The 25,077-nt window shown below is 45.2% G+C and overlaps 2 protein-coding genes across 5 annotated transcripts in view; both read left to right on the top strand.

The window, feature by feature from the left end:
- The window catches only part of LOC139382327 (alpha-2-macroglobulin-like), a 563,422-nt gene that overhangs the window by 455,513 nt on the left and 82,832 nt on the right, over positions 1 to 25,077 (top strand). The gene's annotated exons all lie outside the window — the stretch shown is intronic.
- On the top strand, positions 1,649 to 25,026 carry LOC139382333 (arf-GAP domain and FG repeat-containing protein 1-like). 4 transcript variants are annotated; one of them, XM_071126296.1, is made up of 14 exons: positions 1,649 to 1,939; positions 12,062 to 12,155; positions 13,933 to 14,048; positions 14,501 to 14,663; positions 15,051 to 15,234; positions 17,419 to 17,529; positions 18,279 to 18,365; positions 20,572 to 20,761; positions 21,060 to 21,139; positions 21,452 to 21,553; positions 22,619 to 22,666; positions 23,543 to 23,695; positions 23,804 to 23,898; positions 24,028 to 25,026. In XM_071126296.1, exons 1-14 carry the CDS (start codon positions 1,773 to 1,775, stop codon positions 24,085 to 24,087), a joined length of 1,650 nt encoding a protein of 549 aa, XP_070982397.1. In that variant the 5' UTR covers positions 1,649 to 1,772; the 3' UTR covers positions 24,088 to 25,026. The 4 variants fall into 4 exon arrangements, with proteins under 4 accessions (XP_070982397.1, XP_070982399.1, XP_070982398.1 ...); XM_071126298.1 differs by lacking the exon at positions 18,279 to 18,365; XM_071126297.1 differs by lacking the exon at positions 22,619 to 22,666 and having other exon boundaries at positions 24,028 to 25,025.

The following is a 25,077-nucleotide window of genomic DNA, read 5'->3' as shown; positions in this document are numbered from 1 at the left end:
TTTACAGAGAGTATTTGGATTCTGTAATTCATCTTTGTTTCAAATTAAGTATTTTATCTGTAGTGATTGCAGGCAAAACTTAGCATGGCTGAACAGTGATGTTATATGTGGGTGTGAAATATGCACTTGTTTCACTCTCCATCTGGTCCACTTCATGCCAACTGTGCTATCCTCCCTCCCTGGTCTCTCAGCATTGGCAGCAGAACCTGTGGGCCTAGCTGCATTCTTTCTCATCAATTCTTTATTGAAGCTGTCATTTTGCCTTTAGGGGTAGAATTTCTGCAGGCAGAAAGTGTAGGCCAGCCCTAATAGGCCTACATCTTACTATATTAATCACTAGGATCACAGAGCAGGGTAGAAAGGGTTACATCCTCCTTCTCATTCATGTCCATTTGTATTTTGTCTTAAAATTGACATTGGATTCTGCACTTGTTTTTCTGCGCTGATACATTTGTATTGATAGACTGATGTTTCTTGACCCGTATTCAAAATGCATCTCAATGTAGGAGTGCTAATCTAGGTTTTGCCTTTTGAATCATAATGAATAAGAGGGGCAACCTGATCCTGGATCAGCACTCCTATTGTGAGATGCTTTATGAATACAGGCCCAGTACTCTTGACCTATGTTAAGCCAGTGTCCTCCAAGGTAAGTTGTCAAAACAGATCTTCTCTCAGGTGTAGGCTACTCAGTGGGACCGAGTCACCCTTGGAGTTCCAGGAAACAGCACTTGTTTTTAAACAGTAGGAGCCATGAATGTGAAGCACAGTCACTCACATGGGGCATGCAAGCACAACAGCCTTTTCATTTACTATCAATGCAGTAGCCCATCACACGGTATGTACCCCAACATTATGTGCTGATTTTTGTCTGAATGATAAGAAAACCAGTGAGAATAGCACTCTCAAATTGTGTTCCACCACTAATAAATAAGCAATTTACGATCATTGAAATCTATAACACATCGTCGCCTAAGGTACAGTAGGTGACATACAAATCTTCTGCACATCTCTGACATCTACAAATCTTCTACACATATCTGACATCTTCTATTCCAGGGATAATCAACTAGATTCAGCCGCTGATTCTTTTGTTGAGGAGATGGTCGGGGGGCTGGAACATAATTACAAATAATTTGTAGACTGCAAATTGACCGCAAGAAGCCCAAAGAGATATAATGTTAGACTAAAACAATCACTTCAAACCTTGCTTACGTTTGTTTATGATCATGTGTCTCTCTATTATGCGTGGGAATACTTGGGAACAGATTTCTTAAATTAAAATCACTTGGAGCTGATTTCCTGTTTTTACAGTATTTTATGTCCCACAATGTAAATGAAAAAAATATATGTATTTTTTTATTTTCTCAGAAGACTTACGGAGCAAAATAAAACCACCTCCGTGCCAAATTATATTCTAACTATTATATTAAAATTCTTGTTCCAATTAATGATAGACTAATAATAGATTTACATCTAGAGACGTTTGAGATGAGAGGGGTGTTTCCTCTTGGTATCATGAAAAGGAAAGTGCCAGGAATTAGGCCACATGAAATGATAAGCGTCAATCCGTTGGGTGGCGCTGGTAAACCCATGGAAATCAGGAGCGTGCAGTGCGTGACTCTCCTCTCTTGACTTACAACGCCTCCTGTTCAGCCGACAGTCACAGAAGCCACTCTTCCTTTCAGAGTAGGTACCCGTTTAGCAGCTTTTCCCGTTACCTGCAATTCCCCATCCTTCCCTGGTTTTGTTTCCTTCCCCTATTTGTCACAGTCATGGCGGCGAGTGCGAAAAGAAAGCAGGAGGAGAAACACCTGAAGATGCTGAGAGAAATGACGAGTTTGCCTCCTAACAGAAAGTGCTTTGACTGCGATCAGCGCGGCCCAACCTATGCCAACATGACGGTGGGGTCTTTCGTCTGCACCTCCTGCTCTGGCATACTGTAAGTATAAATGTGATTGGATGAGTGACCTTTTCATTCCGCGTTGACAGGCCGCATTCAGGATGCTAACTACCTAGTTACTTGCTAGCTAACCGTTAGCTAAGTAGTTAGCTATAATCCATTCCTCACTGTCTCTTTCCACTTCCGAGCTGAAATTGTCTTACAGCAGTGTCTGCTGTGCTAGCTATAGCTAGCTAAATAACGTTATATATATTTCGTTAATCTGACTTTATCTAGTACAAGAATATGATAGTTCGCTAAATAACCAGATACAGTTAGCATATCTTAGCCACCAGCGAGCTTAGTAGCCTAACTAGCTAGCCACATACTGTAACGGCAATTTACCAGTACAGTAGTTAGCTACAGAAGCTAACGTTAGCTGGATCAAATCAATTAACGCGTCATTCAGTTTAGTTAGCTACTGTACCTAACTAAATTGTAAACTGCTACATGTGAAGGTATCTAGGCGAGAAGCCAGACTGAGACGGGTGTGTTTAGCGAGTTTGAGATGTGTGGACAAGATGAGTATCATTTTAAAAAACGTGTCACCTGCTGCAGTAGTTTTCACACTGCAACCTGGACTCAGGAGTAGATGTAACATAGTGAACGAAAATCCGGGAGACCTAATTGGTATATGTTACATTTTATATGCAGGGCTTTACACTGACCTTTTTTACAAGGAGCACATGTGCGCCTAAGTTGAAAAATGTAGACACACACACACAGAAATGTAGGTAGCCAAGGAATCAAAACAGAAGAGAAGTTGAGCCTCATGCTTCAATGCTCTTAATAGTTTTGTTATATATATTTTTTTATTTAACCTTTATTTAACTTGGCAAGTCAGTTAAGAACACATTCTTATTTACATTGACAGCCTAGGAACAGTGGGTTAACTGCCTTGTTCAGGGGCAGAACGACAGATTTTTACCTTGTCAGCTCGGGGATTCGATCTAGCAACATTTCAGTTACTGGCCCAACGTCCACTATGCTTTTTACTTCCTGCATCTAAGTCATATTGCTGAGTCTACTTAAATAAAAATTCCACCCGAAAACCATCCTTTGGTATTTGTTTCATTAGTCCATTGTTTATATAGTCCCACACAGACATACAGCTGGATGAGGTGTTTTGCATCATATGGGGCTAAATGTATCAATACTGGCTGTATTTCTGTATTTTGAAGGATATATATCTTGAAAACTTGATTGTGACATGCAAAACATTTAGGGACTATATCCAACAATGGACTAGTGAAACAAATACCAAAATATATTTTTTTGCTGGAGATTAACCTTCTATTTTATGTAACCATAACAAAGGTAACATATCATACTAATTTCAGTGTCCCAGATTTTGGTTTACTATATTACGTCTAGTATGAGAGTAGCCTGCACATGAGCCAGCTAACTTTTCTCCTCAGGTGGCTAGCTAGAGTTTTTTTTTTTTCGCCCACCACACAGCTTTTTTTTGGTCGACCACCCAGCTAGCTATCAAGCCAGGCAAAGTTGACCATATTAAAACAAGTGTCATCTACCAAGCTATGCAGTTCATAGGGGCAACTCAATTGCAAAATGGCATTTGACTATTTAACATTACAGTATTTCTGTGATGCAAGGTTGATGCTGTACCTCTGGCTTGTACGCTTGTGTAACCAAGCATCTGTATAGTTTGGGATTTGAGGATTAGTGGGACCGAAGCTGTGCTTTTCTCATTCCTACTCGCAACAAAATAATGCAATCTCAATTAAATGTCCAATATTGTTGAGGAAATGTATTTTAAAAGATCTGTGAGGAAAATAACACCACACAGGCAGAGAATAAAACAAGATAATTTTCTAGATTTTTATGTGCCACTTGGCTATTTCATGTCAACCTGACCTTGTTTGTTCAGAATCTGGCAATGCCTGGTGATTGAATGCATGGTAACGAATGACCTGTTACATATCTCAGAGGACGTCATTGGTGACGAGGTAAATATCTGTCGTTCTGCCCCTGATCAAGGCAGTTAACCCACTGTTTCCCGGGCGCTGAAGACGTGGATGTTGATTATGGCAGCCCCCCGCACCTCTCTGATTCAGAGGGGTTGGGTTAAATGCGGAAGACATATTTCAGTTGAATGCATTCAGTTGTACAACTGACTGGGTATCCCCTTTCCCTTTAACCATTTTCTGCTTTGCAGCTATGTTGAAGAACATCAGGTGTCTTCAACAGCATCAAGCTTGTTTTTGCCATTGAAGGAATTCCTGCAGACATGCAAATGAGATGAAAAATACCCCAGCCCTCCCTGGCTAGCCTATAATGTTCTTTAGTAGATCTATATGACGTAGTTATGCTCATCTTTTCATTATCACTTGAAGAACATCTTTCCTCTCAAGTCTTTGGGGGATTTCAGTTTTCACTCTTTCTTACAGTTGAAACCACCCATGTTGTGCTAGTCAGTACATTCAGAGATTTTTCACTATTATCAGTTTGTCTATGAGATTTGCTGTAGCCATTCCTCCCCCTCCCTCCCAGGCCACCACTGTTTGCCGAGGCCTTTGTGGAGACACTTGTGTAACCTTGTTCAGAAAGAAACACAACCACATTGCCTGTTAATTCAATAAGTTGTTCATTGTAATGTCCTGGTTACTTCGTCAATGCTGCCCAGTGAGACGCCAGTCGCCGGGCTTAGCTTTCCTACCCTCAATGCCTCACTGAGGTCAACCTGTCATGGTCCATTAGAGGATAATGGTTAGCTTAATAAAGGAAGAAAAGGTGAAGTGTGTGTGTCCCTCCCTGACTCTCTTATTAAGTCCTCCATAGCTCTGTAAAGAGGTAAGGGAACTGAGACTGACTCGGCAGCTTCCCAGTCTGCTTTTAAGGTGCACCTGTCTCCGTGTTGGGTTTTCCCCGTCAGAATTGTTCTCCTGCACCACAACCCTTTTCTCTTATGACACACACTGGATCAGTTTTAGGTGTGTATTTGCATCATGAGGTCTAGCCTAAATGCTACTATCTGGGTGGGCAGTGTTTATCATGTCTTAGTTTTGGCAGCTAAGGGGGAGGGGTGGGGAGGTGCGCTTCAACTGTGAGAACACTGTGTGATAATCATTGCAGATGGACAGAGTTTGGCCCTTCTCTCTCATCTCTGTAATGGTTCTGCAGGGATTCCACTGTGAATTTCCCTGTGGTGCTGTAGTATTAAACTTTGATGTGGGATAATGGAATTATTTTCTAAGCTCAGACACACAGGCTCCTCTGAAGAGGTTCACACTGTCTCTGACTGTGTAATGTGAAAAAGAAGATGGTAGCCAAACTGTAAAGTGTATACTACCTAGACTTTACCTACCAAACGTAGGCCTATAGGCTAGCCATATCAGATAGGTTATTCATATGTAGTCTAGCTAGTGGTCGACACCTTGTTCCAATGTAATAACACAGTAGCTAGGTGGTCATCTTTAGTACTGCCGGGATTATATTTGGTTTCCCAGCAGAACAATGACCTCACTGACCTATCCTCCTTTCTGCTGATCAGGCGATCCATTTTACTTATGCGGTGAATCTTGAGTCTTGTGCAAATCTTTCTTGGCAGGACTGAGCAACTGCCATGTTGCTGAGCTAGAGAGACGTGTGGGACTCAGGGGAAAGGACTGCTTTGCTGTCTGCCTCTTGGTACTGTATGTATGCAGGAAGCCTGGTGTGATTCTAGTGTGGGGAAGTGGTGGCATGGCCCTTTGGCCCTGTTTCGCTACATCAGCAGCAAGCAGGGTAGTTAAACAGGAAGTGGAAAAATGCAGGAAGTTGCGAATTGACTTCAGCTCTCTCACTTTGGTTCCCAGAAAGGGTAGAGGAGGTTAGCATCAAATTACTGTATGCGGGACAATTTCCCTGACCCAGATTAGTATTTTTCTTGGAAAACACTTTCAGTGGGGACTCTGCGTTGAGAAAGCATTTTAGTCCAGCAGTAGGCTTATTCTGGGTCTAAGAAACTGCCCCATTGTGTTCTTTGAGACCCATTTGTGCTTGGCGACTTATACAGACACAGACTAATCATAGTGTTACAAGCTCCTGGTTTAGGCCTATAATTTAAGGATGTGTGTGTTTGTATTTTTTATAGGATAGCTCTTAGTGCTGCTGGCATGTCTGTCCTCCCCCACACCCTGAAGAGGAATCTGAGGGAAATGTGACCAGTTTCACACCCATCCTCCTGAGCTCTGTCTCTTTATTGACCCCTTTCCTTCTACAGGGAACCTTACCTTAAAGACCCCCCTCACTATTTCAATGCCCATTCATGGGACTCTCTTTTACTTCTGTTGATCCTAATGCCTTTTGATTTGGTTTGAGATTAATAGTTGGTTTTTGGTCTTGTCTTCTCGTCATCGATTTGAGTCGTTAACTAGGCCAGTTAGTTAGGCTAACCCATTTGAGTCGGTAACTAGGTCCGTTAGTTAGGCTAACTGATTTGAGTCGTTAACTAGGTCAGTTAGTTAGGCTAACTCATTTGAGTAGTTATTAATTAAGCCAGTTAGCTAACTGCTTGCCTACTTGTCAGGGGTTCAGAGCCAGGGCACCCCCCCACCCCCCCTCGCCTGTGGCTTGTATAATGGGTGGGGTTGGAATCTACTGTGTAAACACATTCCATATGAAGGTGGAGAGGCTTTCCCCAGGAGGAACACAATGTTTGTTGTAGAGGTTTCCTTACAGTAGGAAGTTATTATAGTGACACATTGACCATAGTTCAGCGACCATAGTTCTTTTCTGACCATGTGACTTGACCATGAAAACCTCAGATCTATTTGAATTTTCTGGTTAATTTGATTAGTAAAAACTCCAGAGCCCAACCATAGTTTATGGTGACCTGAATCAAGATGACTGACCCTTGTGTTCTTGTAAGCATTGAATGAATGCTGAACGGCGCTGACGGACACCATGTTATCATCTACAGGGTCATCTGTTGGCTTTGGCTAAGAAGTGTGTGTGTCTGAGTACTACAGAGGATGAGGATGCTGCATAGATGGCCTCTGCTGGGATATGGGTTCAGCGCTCTCTGTCCCTCTCTGTCTCTGTCCCTCTCTGTCTCTGTCCATCTCTGTCTGTCTGTCCCCCTCTGTCGGTCCCCCTCTGTCCCTCTCGGTCGGTCCCCCTCTGTCCCTCTCGGTCGGTCCCCCTCTGTCCCTCTCGGTCGGTCCCCCTCTGTCCCTCTCGGTCGGTCCCCCTCTGTCCCTCTCGGTCGGTCCCCCTCTGTCCCTCTCGGTCGGTCCCCCTCTGTCCCTCTCGGTCGGTCCCCCTCTGTCCCTCTCGGTCGGTCCCCCTCTGTCCCTCTCGGTCGGTCCCCCTCTGTCCCTCTCTGTCTGTCCCCCTCTGTCCCTCTCGGTCGGTCCCCCTCTGTCCCTCTCGGTCGGTCCCCCTCTGTCCCTCTCGGGTCTGTCCCCCTCGGTCTGTCTCTGTCCCGCTCTGTCTCTGTCCCTCTGTCCCGCTCTGTCTATCTCTTTCTGTCTCTGTCCCTCTCGGTCGGTCCCCCTCTGTCCCTTTCGGTCGGTCCCCCTCTGTCCATCTCTGTCTGTCCATCTCTGTCCATCTCTCGGTCTGTCCCCCTCTGTCCATCTCTCGGTCTGTCCCCCTCTGTCCATCTCTCGGTCTGTCCCCCTCTGTCCATCTCGGTCTGTCCCCCTCTGTCCATCTCTCGGTCTGTCCCCCTCTGTCCATCTCTCGGTCTGTCCCCCTCTGTCCATCTCTCGGTCTGTCCCCCTCTGTCCATCTCTCGGTCTGTCCCCCTCTGTCCATCTCTCGGTCTGTCCCCCTCTGTCCATCTCTCGGTCGGTCTGTCCCCCTCTGTCCATCTCTCGGTCGGTCTGTCCATGTCCATCTCTCGGCCGGTCTGTCCATGTCCATCTCTCGGTCTGTCCCCCTCTGTCCATCTCTCGGTCTGTCCCCCTCTGTCCATCTCTCGGTCTGTCCCCCTCTGTCCATCTCTCGGTCTGTCCCCCTCTGTCCATCTCTCGGTCTGTCCATCTCTTGGTCTGTCTGTCTGTCCCCCTCTGTCTGTCTGTCCCTCTCTGTCTGTCTCTCATCCTGGAGGAGTCCGTATGCTAGGCGCTTCCCTGCTGGGTGTTTCCGCTCTCTCTACACATACTGTGTGAGAGAATAGTGTGAAGGTTTGACAATACCACTGGGTATGCAAATCAACTGGGTTTCACTGTAACCACGTACACACACTCAGTGATTACAAAGTGTCTGAATTGTTCAATTGCGGTGTGATGCCATCCTTTTTCATAGCTGGAGGGGTTTGGAACTCTCTCCCAGTATCTGACCTACTTTCCTCCTCATGAGACTGAACTGATCCTTCATATGCCACCCCCCCCCCCACACACACACACACACACACACACACACAGAGTCAAACACTCACTTCGCCCTCATGGTTGGCTAACTGGCCGGTCTTAGCTAGAGAGAGAAGGTTGAAAAGTCAAATGTTCCCTGCACTTGTGACCACAACTGCGCTGTCGGGTGTGCTGTCCTTTGTGCCAGCATGAACATGGTCGGAATGATGCTTCTGACAGGCTGAATAGAATGTATGTATTGGTCTGGGTCTCATTCATTAGTGCACTTCACACCGTAGCAAAATGCTTTGCAGCAGAAAACAAGCTTTTCTCAAGTTCAAACTCGTTCCTCCCCGTTTTGGTCTGTTAACTTTCGTTCGGTGTCTGGTATGTAACACAGGTTGACTGTAATCTCAGTGTGAGGCCTTTATGTGTCAGTCATTCTATTTGTGACAAAGTGGATACACCCCAAAGCTCAATAGTAGATCTGAATATACAACTACCCCTGTAATTGGTCAGTAATTCAAATAACATTTTATTGGTCACATACTAGAGGTCGACCGATTATGGTATTTCAACACCGATACCGATTATTGGAGGACCAAAAAAAGCAGATACCGATTTACTATATATATATATATATATATATATATATATATATATATATATATATATATATATATATATATATATATATATATTTTAATAATGACAATTACAACAATACTGAATGAACACTTATTTTAACTTAATATAATACATCAATAATATCAATTTAGCCTCAAATAAATAATGAAACATGTTCAATTTGGTTTAAATAATGCAAAAACAAAGTGTTGGAGAAGAAAGTAAAAGTGCAATATGTGCCATGTAAAATAGCTAACGTTTAAGTTCCTTGCTCAGAACATGAGAACATATGAAAACTGGTGGTTCCTTTTAACATGAGTCTTCAATATTCCCAGGTAAGAAGTTTTAGGTTGTAGTTATTGTAGGAATTATAGAACAATTTCTCTATACGATTTGTATTTCATATACCTTTGACTATTGGATGTTCTGATAGGCACTATAGTATTGCCAGTGTAACAGTATAGCTTCCGTCCCTCTCCTCGCCCCTACCTGGGCTCGAACCAGGAACACATCGACAACAGCCACCCCCGAAGCAGCGTTACCCATGCAGAACAAGGGGAACAACCACTCCAAGTCTCAGAGCGAGTGATGTTTGAAATGCTATTAGCGTTCACCCCGCTAACTAGCTAGCCATTTCACATCGGTTACACCAGCCTCATCTCGGGAGTTGATAGTCATAAACAGCGCAATGCTTGAAGCATTGTGAAGAGCTGCTGGAAAAACACACAAAAGTGCTGTTTGAATGAATGCTTACGAGCCTGCTGCTGCCTACCATCGCTCAGTCAGACTGCTCTATCAAATATCAAATCATAAACTTAATTATAACATAATAACACACAGAAATACGAGCCTTTGGTCATTAATATGGTCGAATCCGGAAACTATCATTTCGAAAATAAAACGTTTATTATTTCAGTGAAATACGTAACCGTTCTGTATTTTATCTAACGGGTGGCATCCCTAAGTCTAAATATTGCTTCAATGTTATATCACAATTATGTACCAATTCTGGCAAATTAATTACGGCCTTTGTTAGGAATAAATGGACTTCACGCAGTTCGCAATGAACCAGGCGGCCCAAACTGCTGCATATACCCTGACTGCTTGCACGGAACGCAAGAGAAATGACACAATTTCCCTAGTTATAAGAAATTCATGTTAGCAGGTTTAAAAATATATACTTGTGTATTGATTTTAAAGAAAGGCATTGATGTTTATGGTTAGGTACATTGGTGCAACGACAGTGCTTTTTTTGCAAATGCGCTTGTTAAATCACCCGTTTGTCGAAGTAGGCTGTGATTCAATGAGAAATTAACAGGCACCGCATCGATTATATGCAACGCAGGACACACTAGTTAAACTAGTAATATCATCAACCATGTGTAGTTAACTAGTGATTATGATTGATTGTTTTTATAAGATAAGTTTAATGCTAGCTAGTAACTTACCTTGGTTTCTTGCTGCCCTCACGTAACAGGTAGTCAGCCTGCCATGCAGGCTCCTCGTGGAGTGCAATGTAAGGCAGGTGGTTAGAGCGTTGGACTTGTAACCAGAAGGTTGCAAAAACGAATCCCCGAGCTGACAAGGTAAAAATCTGTCGTTCTGCCCCTGAACAAGGCAGTTAACCCACCGTTCCTAGGCCGTCATTGAAAGTAAGAATGTGTTCTTAACTGACTTGCCTAGTTAAATAAAGGTGAAAAAAATAAACAAATCTGCAAATTGGTGTCCAAAAATGCAGATTGTTATAAAAACTTGAAATCGGCCCTAATTAATCGGTCGACCTCTATCACATACACATGGTTAGTAGATGTTAATGCGAGTGTAGCGAAATGCTTGCGTGAGTGTAGCGATAATTTAACCCCATACACAGGCCGTGTACCAAATGACACCCTATTCCCAGTCTAGTGTCACTACTATTGACCAGGAAACTCTGAGTGCTGCTCCAGTCAGTCAGTTGAGTGAGTAGGGCTGTATAGAACTGAAGATGGAAGGTGATGGATGGGTGATCCATAGTCATACAATGAGCTGCTCTACCATTTGGGTGGCACTCATCCCTAATTTCAACAGAGGGCTAAAGGCAAGAGCAGTGAATAATTGAAGAACAGCCCTAGTCTAGTCTTACACAGCGTTGCTCCCTCCCTCCCATGTTCTCTAGAGCTTTTAGAGCTCTTGGGTCTCCATGGAGACTGTTTTGGCAAAGTGTGTGTGTGCGAGGACCACCATTCGCAGATTACTTTTTACATAAAATATCTTGGCTGTCAAATTTAGTCAATTTTAGTAGTGAATGTAAACAGGCCTATTATTATAAACAATTTGTAATGTCAAATTGTGTATTATACAATTAATACTCCCAACTCCCAACTGTTTTTATTAATATATATATATATTACAAAAATTGCGGACCACCTGCAGTACCCCGGACCACAGGTTGAAAACTAGTGGTCTAGAGCAAATGTTAACGAGACAAATCTTACTAACAAGTGCTGAGGCTCAGGTGTCCCGAGTGACTCAGACCCCCCCTTCTTGAAATGGCGTGCACACCGGAGCAGAGCCGTGCACAGGAAATGGAGGCAGGAAACCGACCCGCCTGATGGCTCGGGATCACTCACACATCACAAGGAGACTCGAGCACATACTCTAAAAGCTCACACACTTTCATCAAACACTTGCTCACACACACATACACACACCTAGGCTAACTAACTGCCTTCAAGTGTAACGGAGCTAGGTGGCTCAACGAGCATTGCATGATAAGTAACCTTGCATGAGACTTAGACTAGTGTTCGATCGAGGCCTACCGTTTAGGATTGAGCTCAGTGAGCGAACACGGTCTTGTGTGTCGTGACGGCAACCTGGGTTTCAGTACCCGTGTTAGGCTATACAAGGGAAAAATTGCTCTCTCTCTCTCTCTCCCCCTCTCTAGTGATGTCTCTGTTGTTGTCCCAGATTCTGCAGTCATAAGCCCAGCAGAACTCAGCATGTTCCTAATTAATCGCACCAGTCTGAGGAGCTGTCAGTACAGGGATCTGAATCTTCTGATCCTATCTAATGGGAGCTCTTAATCTGTGATGCTTTACAATTAACTGAACCCCCTTCCTGCTTTCTCTCCCCTCTCCCATCTTCCTGTTCTTTCATTTCTCCTCCCCTTTCCTATCTTCCTCCCACTTTCTTCTCTTCTCTCCCCCTCTCCTGTCCTCAGGCGAGGGCTGAACCCACCCCACAGAGTGAAGTCCATCTCCATGACGACCTTCACGCAACAGGAAATCGAGTTTCTCCAGAAACACGGCAATGAGGTAGGGTCAAACATTGTGACCGGGCCCCACAGACCTCCCAGGACTGTTGTCAACATGGCTGTGTCTGCCTGGGTTGTATTCACTAGGAACCAAAGGGAAGCAAACATGCCAAAATGAAATGCTAGTTTTTGTTGTCCAGCTCTTCCAGTTCTTAGCACCCCGATGGAGACTAGAATGCAGAAACACATAGGTTTATAATGATAAAGAAGTGTTTTTCAAGCCTGGTCCCAGATCTGTTTATGCTCTCTTGCTGACTTCTATGCTCATTGTGATGGCCAGGCACACAAACAGATCTGGGACCCGGCTAGTAGCCTATGTTTCTATTCAACTTCCATTGTCCTCCAAGCTAGGCCACCATTCGTATGTCCACCTCTTTTTGTTGGATAAAAAAAAAAAAAACATTAACCTGTATTTGACTTGGCAAGTCAGTTCTTATTTACAATGATGGCCAAACCCGGATGATGCTGGGCCAATTGTGTGGCGCCCTATGGGACTCCCAATCATGGTCTGATGTGATACAGCCTGGATTTGAACCAGGGACTGTAGTGATGCCTCTTGCACTGAGATGCAGTGCCTTAGACCACTGCGCCACTCGAGAGCTCTTAATCTGTCTGAGGGCTGGCAGGCTGACTTCTTGTCCTCAATGCCCTGAGACTTACTCTAACCCCAGATCATGGAAATCCATACGTTGTGTTCCAGAATCCTATATGGCCGGCCTCACCCTTTCCCCCTTTTGGTTTTGGGTGACATTCCACAGATATTTCCCCTAATCCTGTAAAGTGTGATTTGTGTGTTCTCTGAGAATAGCGTGGTGGCCTGCCGACCGGGTGGCCCCGGCACAACAGACACAGAGCAGCTCTTTCAGGAGATGGTGCTCTGATGCTCACTCATGCATTTCATGTGTCTGGTTACTTATTTAGTTGGCCCTGACACACACACACACACACACACACTTTAATCTGCCAAGGATTCTGAATTGGAGTAATGCTCTTCTGCTAGATGATGTGGTAGTGGTACAGAATTGAGCCTGTGCTTGTCCTTGTTGCTGTTCTGCAGGCTATGTATGTCAGGTGCTTTATGTAGAAGAATATTCTAGGCCTATTGGAAACATCGACACAAGCTTTGGAGGACATGCATTATCTTCAGCCTTGACTTTACTGTCTGCTGTTGTCTGTCCTCTTTTTATAAATAGTTTCTCTCTCGGTCTCTCTCTCTCTCGGTCTCTCTCTCTCGGTGTGTCTCTCTCGGTGTCTCTCTCTTTCGGTCTCTCTTTTTTGGTGTCTCGGTCTCTCTCTCTCCTCCTATCTCTCAGGCTCGGTTTGTCTCTCTCCTCTCCTCCTGTCTCTCCTCCTGTCCGTCTGTCTCTGTTTCAGTATGTATTCGGTTGTTTGTCTGCGTCTAATTGTAAAATGCTAGATATCCATGTATACTGTAACATCTCTTATCCCTTGGCAAGTTGTCTGTAGATCGCTCCATTTCCGGGCTCCCAAGAGACACCCTGGAATGACCCTGAATGTGCTACATTCTGCTGCAGATGTCTTGGCCTGGAGGTGTTGAAGGGTTTTCTCTCTCTCTTTCACATTTGTCTTTTTCCTCTGTAAAGGTGATGAACCACATCTTCTGATTTGCATGTGACTTTTATTCGCCTTTCATTTTTCACCAAACATGTTTTTCTCCTCTCTCTGTCCGTCCCCCCTCTCTCTCTGTCTCTCTCTGTCTCTCTCTGTCTCTCTCTGTCTCTCTCTGTCTCTCTCTCTCTCTCGTCTGTCTTCTCTAGTCATGCAAACAGATATGGCTGGGGCTTTACGACGACAGAACTACCTCCATACCGGACTTCAGGGAACCCCAGAAAGTCAAGGAGTTCCTTCAGGAGAAATACGAGAAGAAGAGATGGTGAGAGGCTGCTGTAGTCCATAGAGCTCTGGTCAGAAGGAGCAGCAAGGCACTTTGCAGCAGTAACAACCCAGATGTATTTGGTGGATGATGTCTGGGTCACTGTATGTGTTAGTTGAATCCAAAAGGAAAGTCTAATATTTACACACAACCGTCATACCAGTCAGCATAGCGGGACAAGGAAGCAAGGAAGAGGGTGGCGGAACGACGGTATGCGTTGCTATGATGATATCAGTAAACAAACAGTGCAAATCAACATCCGGTAGTAAACAACGCGATGGCAAAAGTTTAACCTATTTTAACTCTGACGACAAGTCCCGTTTACCGTGGCGGCATTTACCGTCATGCTATCATTGAAAACTTGCTCTGAGATGCTGGGTTATGGGAGTCCATTTCAATTAAAGCCTGTGTTGCTGTGTAACCAATTGAACATGGTTGTTGTTGTGATTTAGGTTTGTTCCCCCGGAGCAGGCCAAAGTGGTGGCTTCTGTCCACGCCTCCATCTCCGGCTCGTCAGCCAGCAGCACCAGCAGCACCCCCGAGGTCCGACCCCTCAAAACACTGCTGGGGGAGTCGGCCCCCACCTTGCACCTCAACAAGCACACGCCCAGTCAAGTAAGACACACTGGTTACTCAGCTGGCTGATAACAGGCCGTACAACGTTTTTCCTGACCTGAAGTAGGGCCCAGGGAGTTTTTCCTGGAAAGATGTGTTCAGGAAACCCTCCTGGCTCTAGTAGGCAAAACATCATATATTTTTTTGAGTTGCTGTCGACAAGATGGCCTGTGTGATGTGCGGATATCCAGGTGAACTATTTCTGCATGGTTGAAGTGTCCGTCTGTCTCTCTGTGAGTTAACTGGGTCATATTTAGCACGAAATGGAGTGAAACGGGGAGGTTCCATCCAAACTTCTGTCCAATAAGAAACGCCCATTTTTGTTTTCTGTTGCAAAGCGTTTTGCTACAGCATGCCCCAATGAACACAGCCCTGTTGTCTCTCTAGTCTCCGGTGGGGAGCCGTGTGGCCCAGGCCCTCCAGCTGAGCCAGCAGCAGCAGTTCCACGACAAGAAGTTTGACCTCCTCAGCGACCTGGGCGGAGACATTTTTGCCGCGCCGCCCCACTCTCAGACTGCAGCAGGCTCGGCAGCCAACTTTGCCAACTTTGCACATTTCAACAGTCAGCCAGGTAAGGAGGAGGAGTGGCACGAGCTGCACCGGTCCCCGGAGCGGTCACTACACCTTGTGTTAGAAAAACCCTTGGCACAGTGGTTACATCTACTGCTTAGTGCTTAGACTCCATTGGTCAATGATACGTATACTCAATGATCCACTCATAGTTATGGAATTAGAAAGAGGTAATTTTCCTGAAGAGTATTTGGGTGTTTTGCTTCAGCTGTCCAAAAGTCTGTTTATGGTAGTGGGAAGAAACTTCAGGCATTTCGATTTCCTTAATTTCAAGAGTATGGACCTTCACTTTTTCTTACCACACTTTGTTTTTCATCTCACGATACAAATATACACATAAGAACGACAACTTGCACACAAACAACGACGTCATCTCCTCTGCCCAGACCCGCATGTTCACACCCCCCTCCCTAGTGCCTGCATTATGGTTTGCCACATGGCCTTAAATTGTACCAATCTGTTTATCTCGGTTGCCCAGGCTATTTCAATAATAAATCATTTGATTTTTCCATTGTTAATGATGGCGGATTGGTTGATTTCCAAGTTTTTGGATATGTTTTTAACCCCCTCATTGTCCATCACACTGATCTATGTAAAGCATCGCCAGATACCAGAGTTCTCATAGGGCTATGGGCGGTCAGTCTCCTTGGTTACTGAGGCCAACGTAAAGCTGTTTGCTCAGAGGATAACGTTTTCTCATCCTCAAAAGAGTCATAAAGTTCTACCTTGGTGCAGAGAGGCTGCACCAAGGTCAGCCCACACGAGGCTGAAAGACACACGCACGCCCTCTAAAAACACATCACAATTTGGTACTTGAAATATGATTCCTTTTTTTTTATAGAAAATGGACAATAACCTACATGCCTATCAACCCTTTCCTATCCTATTTTCTACTACTTAAACAAAAATAAATCGAGTCACAGGAAGCCCATTTCTGCAGCCCACTCCTAACACCCCCAGAAGGGCTTCCGGTTTCCCCATCTCTTCATCCTCTCTTTTCTGCAGATCTCCACCTTGTGTATCATCTCCCATGTTCTTGTAGAACAGATGTTTCTCCTGCTCAGGCAGGTGCTGGTTGTGGTAGCAGAAGCTGGCCATGTTTAGGGACTGGAACGTGCAAACGCTCAAAATGCCAGATCTATGAGTCACTCGGGAGGACCTGGCCTAAAGTAACAATAAAACCAATTCCATTTATCTACATGGAATTTGAGAAATACTCCATAATAAGCCAAATGGAAAACCAGAAATGAACCAAATCATGGTAAGAATACAGTATTTGATGCTTACCATTGATGGAATTTGAAGTTCTCGTAGGAAGATGCGTCTCTGTGCCGTCCATGGTATGAACTGGTGAAATTACTGGGTGTTGAAGTTTGTGAAGCATTTATAATCTTCAATAGCAGAGCCAAGTCAGACATCTAGTCTTGAGGTGGTTGCTGAGTTCCTAGTCAACATTGGTGCCTGTTAACATTCGACATTCTACTGAAGTTACTCTTCTCGACTGTGATATCACATTGAAATGTAATTGAATTCTCATGAATAGAATGACCATGGCAAGGAAATAAAATGGGGTTTCAAATTAACACTGTTACACTTACCAACCAAACAGTATACATTCAAGCATCTATAGAGATCCTATTAAATTATTCATTCTACCAACTTTGCTGGTTGATTTATTATTTGTACTATTCAGAATTGCCATGACGATGAGAGCGTGGAATCAATGGATGCTTCATTTAAAATATGTTTTACATTGAACCAGGACAGTGACACACACACACACACACACATACACACACATACACACACACACACACACACACACACACACACATACACACACTAGAAGGGAACATGAGCTTAGGTCAGAGCAGTGCTCTATAGGAGAATGTGAACCTATCATCATCACATCCATTTTTGGATGGTCATTGTCATCTGTCATTAGCTAGTCTGTCATTAGCCATCTAGTTCAGTTCCATATCTGTCAATGTGTCATTTTCTGTCCAAATGGCCACTATTCCCTATTTAGTGCACTATTTTTGACCAGAGCACTGGTGCACTAAAGCAATAGAGTGCCATTTGGGTTGCTGCCTGTGTCATGTGACCATTAGTTGTCTCATTCATTGAGTCCTGTTTTGTTTGTCTTTTTTGATTTTATGTGTCTGACCCTGGTACAAACCTCCAGCTGCTCAGAACGCAAACGCAGACTTTGCTAACTTTGATGTGTTTGGGAGCGTGGGTCCATCGGGTGCTTTCCCCTCGGCACCCCAAGCCCCCTTCCAGACCTCACATACAGGTAGAGCATGCTCCATTCACCTCTCATGGCCAGTCTCTATCTCACACACGCTCACATTTTCACACAGGTCACTGTTAGGCACTCTTCCTCCTTTCCCAGAGGCTCTGTCTTTCTGTCGCTGTGTGTCTGTCTCTGTTACACACTCACATCAGTTCACTCCTACTTGTCATGTGTTTGTGTCCATTGTGTCTGTGTTGTAGTTAGCATTAATGACAACAATTCACTCTCATTGGCTCTATTTGCTAGCTGGCTGCTCAAGGCACACACACACTTACTCACTGGCTCCCAAGGGAATTAGTTTTGAATGTACCACACCGCCCTCTGCCGGACACTGTCTGCAGATGACTTCTACGCAGTGGTGGATGGGAAAGCACTGCTCTCTGGGTGCATCGCAGCACTCTACAGTGGCGTCCTCTCCTTGTCTCCTTTCCATCATCCGCACTGATCTGAAAGAATCTGTTTGCACCTATCCTATATGTTTTCAGATCTGTGCAGAGTGCAGATGAGGAGACAAGGAGAGGAAACCACTTTAGACTATGGAGATGCACCCCTTTCTCTCATCCACACTGACCACCACACTGCCTGGCTTCTGCTTTCACACAGACTCCATTCGCTCTGTTATGATTTTGGTTTTGCTTTTGGGTGACGTTCACACTTTTCCCCCTTTTTGGTTTATTTCTTTCTCTTATTTTTTTCACCCTGTCTCTCTGGTACTCACCCCCCCGCCCCCATCCTGTTTTGGCTGCCAGCGTTCACGTCCCTCTCATCCAGCCGCAGTGTGGGTGAGTTTGCCACCGCTGGCACTGCTCTACCTCACCCGGGTGCAGGTACTCACAGTAAGTTCTCTCACTGGGCTCAGCCTCTAGCTAACACCTTTCTCCCCAATCTGTCTGTCTGGTAGGCTCTAGGGGTTTTCCCATATCAATGCCTATGGTTGTTCCTTTTGTTGAGTGTGTGTGTGCCCGTCTGTGGATGCGTGTGTTGTATGCTGTTCGTTGTTTGCTGACCTGTTCATATCCAGAAGTACAGGGCCATTGGTGCAAAATAACATTATATCATGCAGTCAACTGCAGCCAACAGTGTAGGAAAGAAAAGATGGGCAACTTTTATCTCTGGAACTCTTATCCTGCAGAAAATCCTCTTAATGATTTGAGATTATTAACAAAAAATCGAAAGAGATTTCTCCACCTGTGTATTGTACTAAGATCTTGTAACAGTGTAGGCGATTCAGTATTTCACTGTAGGTGTGTTTATTTGTTAAGACGGGAGAGTAGACAGGATTTCTCATTCCCATAGCAACAGTCAGGTTCCTCCCTCAAACCACTCCCCGTGAAGTGATGATGCTTCGACTCTCACGCTGTTTCCTCAGACCGTGACCTAACCTCGGTCTCTGTGATGAACTAACCCTCCGTGTGAGACGATTGCTAAGAAAGACACCAATCTTCCTACAAACACACTTGAAGCCACTGTGTGGCTCTTGTGACAGTCAGACTAAGGCGCATGACTGCCGTTGGGCTCATTTCAAGTCTGCCACCGTTGACCCCATTTAGATCTGTTATACTACTCAACAGTATAATGCAGATCCTCTCCATTGATTTCAGGTCAGATGAAGCACGGCGCTGTTGGAAATTACAGATGACACTCCTGTGCTCTGTAGATGCTGCCTGCCTCCTGTAGCACACAGTGTTCAATCCATCCTCACAGATTTATGCTGCACAGTCAGGAACACACACACCCACCCCCAGGCCCTTCATGTGACTCCTTTCTGTCGTCTCTCTCTCACAGGTAGCACGGCCTTGGGGGGGCCTAGTTAACGCTAGCAAGTTAACGCTAGATATTTAGCTAATTTTGACCACTTCCCCAAATCCTGTAGTGCCAACTGGATGCTTCACTTGCTCCTCCCAGAGCCAGAGTAACGCCTCTCTGCAGGAACGCCCAATGGGCCGGTAGACAGAGACACTACTAGCGTCCCCGCCGATAGATACGCAGCTCTGGCTGACCTGGATACCATCTTTAGCTCTGACAAAACGAAGCAAGGTTAGCCTGTCCCTGCTGAGAGCCCCCACTCTGTTTGGCAGACTTCAAGATGCTATCGGGTTGGGGACCATGAGCTCATGCGTGGTGTAGAATAGATAAAGTCCGGGTCCCATCCTTTCTGAACGAGCAGGGTCAGTGGGTCCTCATTTAAAGGTTGCGTCATACCACAGCACAGCTTGTGGGGTGCTGCGGAATGGTATGGCACGTTGCATGATGTCATAGTATTTTACTGTCAGCCATTGTTGCCATTTAATGCTAGTTTGACCAACAGAGGGCATCTTTTTGACATTTGTTGGTGCTTGCTCACTTTTCAAAATAATATTACAGAGGTCCATACAGGCCAGACATTTTGATTGCTTTACCTTATTCCAAGGTTTTTAATTAACTTAGTTTTGCCAAACAACACAATGTTTTACAGATAGTCTCCCATTTCAGAATATGTTTTATCCAGAATAATCACAGCTCCATGCCTGCTGATGACAGTCAGCAAATACCCATTTGGAGAAATATCCTTTCTATTGTATTCTCTTATATTCCATCATATTCATATTGTAAAGGCCTGGGCAATATAAAAGCATAATGTCTGCTAAATGAACAAGTTAATTTCATTGGCATGGCGCCTCCATTGAAAAGAATTGTCTTAGTAGCATGTTTTTTTATGACCCTAAACAAAATATGAATATATTTATTAGTGATTGTGGATGTTACATAGATTTATTAGACTGGCGGGTATTGGTAGGCTACTCATCGAGTCCCGGCTATTCTACTGTTAATATGCATACGGTGAAGCAGACCTTCGTGGTGCTTTTGAAGATGAAAGGCTCAAAGTTTGAGTCAGTTATGATATGTATCTCGATGTAGGCCTACTGGTAGAGGAGCAGGGTCAGGTCTCGTTTGTGTGGGCGTGATGTGTTGTTGCCCTCGCTGCCGGGTGTAGGAGACGGATGGAGCTTCTACAGTGCCCCCCTGGCCTCCTGTGTTGTGAACCAGTCTGTGTGTTTTCAGGAGGTAGTGTCCCGAGCGGGGTTCCGGGCTCTCTCCCCCCGGGGGCGTCGGCAGGACTGCGTCACCCCCAGAGTCAGCTGACGGGTACGTCGGCGGCAGACCGTTACGCCGCGCTGGCCGAGCTGGACAACGTGTTCGGCTCGTCGGCCCCCGCCACCAGCGTCTACAACACCGTCAGCACTTCACAAGGGTACGAGAACACGCCGTCCGAGGAATTCGCCCTCTTTCCATTACCCTCTAGTCTATGCCTTGAGGTCTTTCTGTCTGTCTCACGTTGACATCTTTGTAAATATATAAATCAACAAGTAGGTCTGCCTTTCAAAATGATACTCAGCCCTCTCACCTCAAATTGCACCCTGTCCTCTAAAAGTGCACTACTTTTAGTACTACTGCTAGGGACCATGTAGGTGTAATAGGCTGTCACTTGGGATACAGCCTCTGTCATGCTGAGTCCATGGGGTCACTCTAACGCCGTTGTTGTTTCCCAGGGGGATGTTTGGCCCTGTGACAGGAGTCTCGTCAGCCCAGGCACAGCAATGCATGTCCAGCATGCCCCAGGGTTTTGGAGGTGAGTGACATCACTCCATGTGTGTGTTTCCATCCCTGCCCTTTCCCCCTCAGTGTGCGCTTCACTAGTTCACTCGCCTCTTGGGTTTAAAAACCACTGGGTAGGTGTAAGCATGGGAGTTTTCTTCATATTCCACTCACTCTCTTGCGTCTATTACTTTTCAGTCCATGAGGGCGAGTGAATGAGTGCACACTTCGGGGAGAATGGGGTGGATTAGAATGGGACCGCAACACATTTCTCCAGAGTTGTAGACACTTAGCTACTCAGAGATGAACTAATAGGAGTTAGATGTCTCCTCTTCCCTTCTGCCAGGTCTGTCAACAAACCCTTTTGCTGCTGCAGCCGTTGCCCCGGCGACAGCCACCACCAACCCCTTCCAGAGCAACGGGAGAGCAGCGGCCGTGGCGGCAGCAGGTGGGGACACGCCACGGATGTTTTGCATACCCAATGTACTTTAAACTAAAGCCATAGGCTGTGTCTGAAATCATTTTTCCTACTATTTACAAAAAATGTCATACTATACTACATACTGTTTAGATGGAACATACTGTTCACTAAAAATGTATGTAGCAAGCAACGGATTTCAACATACTAGACACGCATACTGAGAAGGCGTCATGTAATGCGCAATTGGGTTCCCCGCCATTTTTACATTACGTCTGATCACGTAGTAGTCTGAAAAGACAATTCTCTCCCTCAATATCATGCAGCGAATTCGTTCTAGACGAAAAGCTGAAGTGAGTGTGACGTCTTGGAATTGAACGCTTTCAAAATGTTCTAAATATCACATCCTCTAAAACATTTTATTTTGCTCATACCCAATCAACGCACTATTCAGAACGCAAGTACGGGTATACGGACGTGGCCACTGAGTTAGATAAGAGGGCGCACCCAAAGCCTCATGGGCAGCCCCATTGCAAAGATACTAGATGAGCTCTGACGTACAGCTCTATGACTAAAGCTGATCTAACTATCAGCGGTTCGTGGCCGTTTTGAGGTCGTGCAGAACAGCCATGCTGAAATCTCCCAAATGAACTGAGGCAGGTGATCATGTGAAAGGTTCTCTACGTCGCATAATTCAAGGAATAGCCTAGTAACCAACCGAAATCTCAAGTCCCTATTCTTGGATTACTTTTACGGAGGATGACTGTGACCTCGTGAAACCCTGTGAGAAGACTCGTGGTCACGAGTCATCAGAGGTCATAATGAGGTTACGAACCAGATGTCTTCACTTCATCGCTCAGCTAATTGTATTCATCTCTAAGTCGATTGCCGGTGGCTCGGCTGCTACTAGACGGCGGCCTTATTCACTAACAATTGTCTGTAGCTAAATGAGGATCTAGTCCAAGTAGTAACAGTCTTGCATAGAGTAAATCAAAGAGATACTGATTGGTGACTGAGTGTTTCTGTAAAGAGAGTGAAGGTGTATCAGCGCAAATGATAATGGCTCTGTCTGATTGCTCTCGTGATGCTGGACAGGCCTGTTTGGGGGTCTGCATGGGCAGGGTTACCCTCCAGCCCACTTTGGTAGGTCCCCTCCTCTTCAAGCTCACTCCTTTTCTCCTTCCTTCCCCTCCTCTCTGCCTCCCTGTGTCTTGACTCTGGCAATGCTTCCTAGAGCTCTCCAGAGCGTCCTGTGACTGTCTCGCCGACTGTGCATGTGTTGTGTGCCCTGACCCCAGTGCTGCTTCTACTGTATCTGTGAGTGTGGGGGTCCTGATGCCTCAGCTGCCCTCACCAATCCCCCCCTCTACCCTCACTATTGCCCTCACTGATGCTCCCAGACTGTAGTGATGTAGCATCGCTGATTACCCCATCTTGCCCCTTGCTGGCCTAGAGAAATAGCCTAACTAACAGTCGTAGCTTTTCAGACTATAGCTGTTGGAGGTTTGTATTTCCTCCAGCTGAGCTCTGAGGTTGTAAACTGGTGTTGGAAGGACATCAAACTGCCAGATAACCATTTAAGAGTATCCTTTAACTGCACAACCATCTTGACTGTAAGCTTCTTATTGTTTCTCACCCTCCTGGGTTCTGTACACTGCCTTTGCTAAGAGTGCTTATACCCTGAGTGCTTTAGTACTGTAGCTGTGTGCTAGATGCACATCAGAATTTAATTCTGATTATGTTATGGATAGAGCTAGTCTCTGTAGGTGTTTTGTTGTTGCTGTGTTTGTTTCTCTGTGTTTTTAAGTGTAAAGGTGTTTTTAGTTCAGGTTGTGTGCCGATGTTAACCTGGAGTCAGGTGTGATTATAGCTTGACGAGGTAGGTAGGGGTGTGTGTGTGCGTGTAGATGTTTTGTGGTCTGCGTTAGCACTTAGCAGTGATCTTGTAGTGTGAGCTCTGTGTAACTGATGTGATATTGTGTAGATTGAGTGTCCTCTCCTCTCCCGCCTATCTTGCAGCCACGTTTGGCACAGGGTCCATGAGCATGCCAGCCGGATTCAGGACCGCTGCTACCTACAACCTCCCCACCAGCTTCAGTGGGACCTTCCAACCTCCTTTCCCTGGCCAGGCCCCCTTCCCCCAGCCTCCGGCCTATCCCCAGCAACCCAACGGTGTGTGTGTGGTTGTTTGCATGGGTGCATGTTTGCTTTGCATGAATTTGTGTAGTGTACCCTTTTCATTTAAACCTTGATTATTCAACTCTTTTTCTGGTCCACCAGGAGTGGGGTTTTCAGCCTATGGACAGGCCAAGGCTGTGGTAACTCCCTTTGGACAGGCGATGGCCGCACCCGGGGTCTCTAGTAACCCCTTCTTGGTGAGTGGGACCATCAGGTGGTTTTCAACCAAATGTCCAGACTTGTCAGTTTCACTAGTGTTGATTTAATGGCTCCCCTTCCCTCTCTGTGTCTCTCTCGCTCTCTCTCTCTCTCGGTCGTCCTTCCAGGCGGGCGCCCCTTCAGGACACTACCCCTCAGGAAGCTCTTCAACAAATCCTTTCTTATAGCGCTGCTCCACCCAAACTTCCACCACTAGGGTGTTGTCAACTGGCGTGCTCCGCTCTCACCTCTTGCACTGTTTTGTTTTACAAGACGCTTTAAAAAGACAAACACTGTTTCTAAAACTGGTATTTTGTATTATGTTTTAAGAACAATGATAACAACAAAGTGACATTACTGACACCGTCCATGGCAACAAGAATCAAAACAAGGTAAAGGTGTGTGGATGGAGGGGTTGTTAGGGGTAGCAGGAAGCCTAGCGGTTAAGAGCGTTGGGGCAGTAACCGAAATGTTGCTGAATCGGTGGAAAATCTGTCGATGTGCCCTTGAGCAAGGCGCTTAACCCTAGTTGCTCCACCTGTAAGTTGCTCTGGGTAAGAGTGTATGCTAAATGACTTAAATGTAAATGTGTTAAAGGGACAGGGTCTCATCCTCTATCTAACCTGTGAACTGGCCCGGACTCAGCTGAGGCATATGTATATTCAAACTGGCTGATACTAAGTTATTGCAAAATATTCCCATTCATTACACTGGAATTTTGTAAATATTTTTTTCTTAGTGGAAATTAGCTCTGTGCATATCCGTATTTGTACATTTAACACAAGTTTAAGGGCAGAAATGTTATTTGGAAAAGCTGAGAAGACTGCTTTGAGTTGCTTTATTTGTAAAGAGGAACCAAAAGGGGATTGTGCAGCGTGATATCGGTAGGACTATTTTTACAGAGAAAAAGAGGAGAACGTGCATTTCATAATTTATTACAGAAGAGGGGGAGGAGTCTCTCCTCTTCTGTGATTGGCCCCAAGGGCAGAGGCTCCACCTGGAAGGGAATTGGCTCTCACCTATGCTCTGACCTGTCCAGGTGGTTTACCACAATATAGACTGAAGACCACTGACTTTGGGTGTTAAAGATATTTAAGTTAATGTGTGTGTATATAAATATATATATTAAAATGAATTTTAACTAAAAATAATGACCAAACCATGCCTTTAAATTGCTG

The sequence above is a fragment of the Oncorhynchus clarkii genome, chromosome 24 (assembly GCF_045791955.1).
Source record: "Oncorhynchus clarkii lewisi isolate Uvic-CL-2024 chromosome 24, UVic_Ocla_1.0, whole genome shotgun sequence".
Taxonomy (NCBI): Eukaryota; Metazoa; Chordata; class Actinopteri; order Salmoniformes; family Salmonidae; genus Oncorhynchus; species Oncorhynchus clarkii.
This window is presented reverse-complemented; position numbering and strand designations above follow the sequence as displayed.

What these genes read in the sequence shown, in the direction of transcription:
- LOC139382333 (XM_071126296.1), top strand. Translation starts at nt 1,773, where the DNA reads ATGGCGGCGAGTGCGAAAAGAAAGCAGGAGGAGAAACACCTGAAGATG. An exon ending in AAATACGAGAAGAAGAGATG is followed by an intron (nt 14,049 to 14,500) that starts GTGAGAGGCTGC and finishes GTTGTGATTTAG; the next exon opens with GTTTGTTCCCCCGGAGCAGG. An exon ending in CCCGGGTGCAGGTACTCACA is followed by an intron (nt 18,366 to 20,571) that starts GTAAGTTCTCTC and finishes GTGTGTTTTCAG; the next exon opens with GAGGTAGTGTCCCGAGCGGG.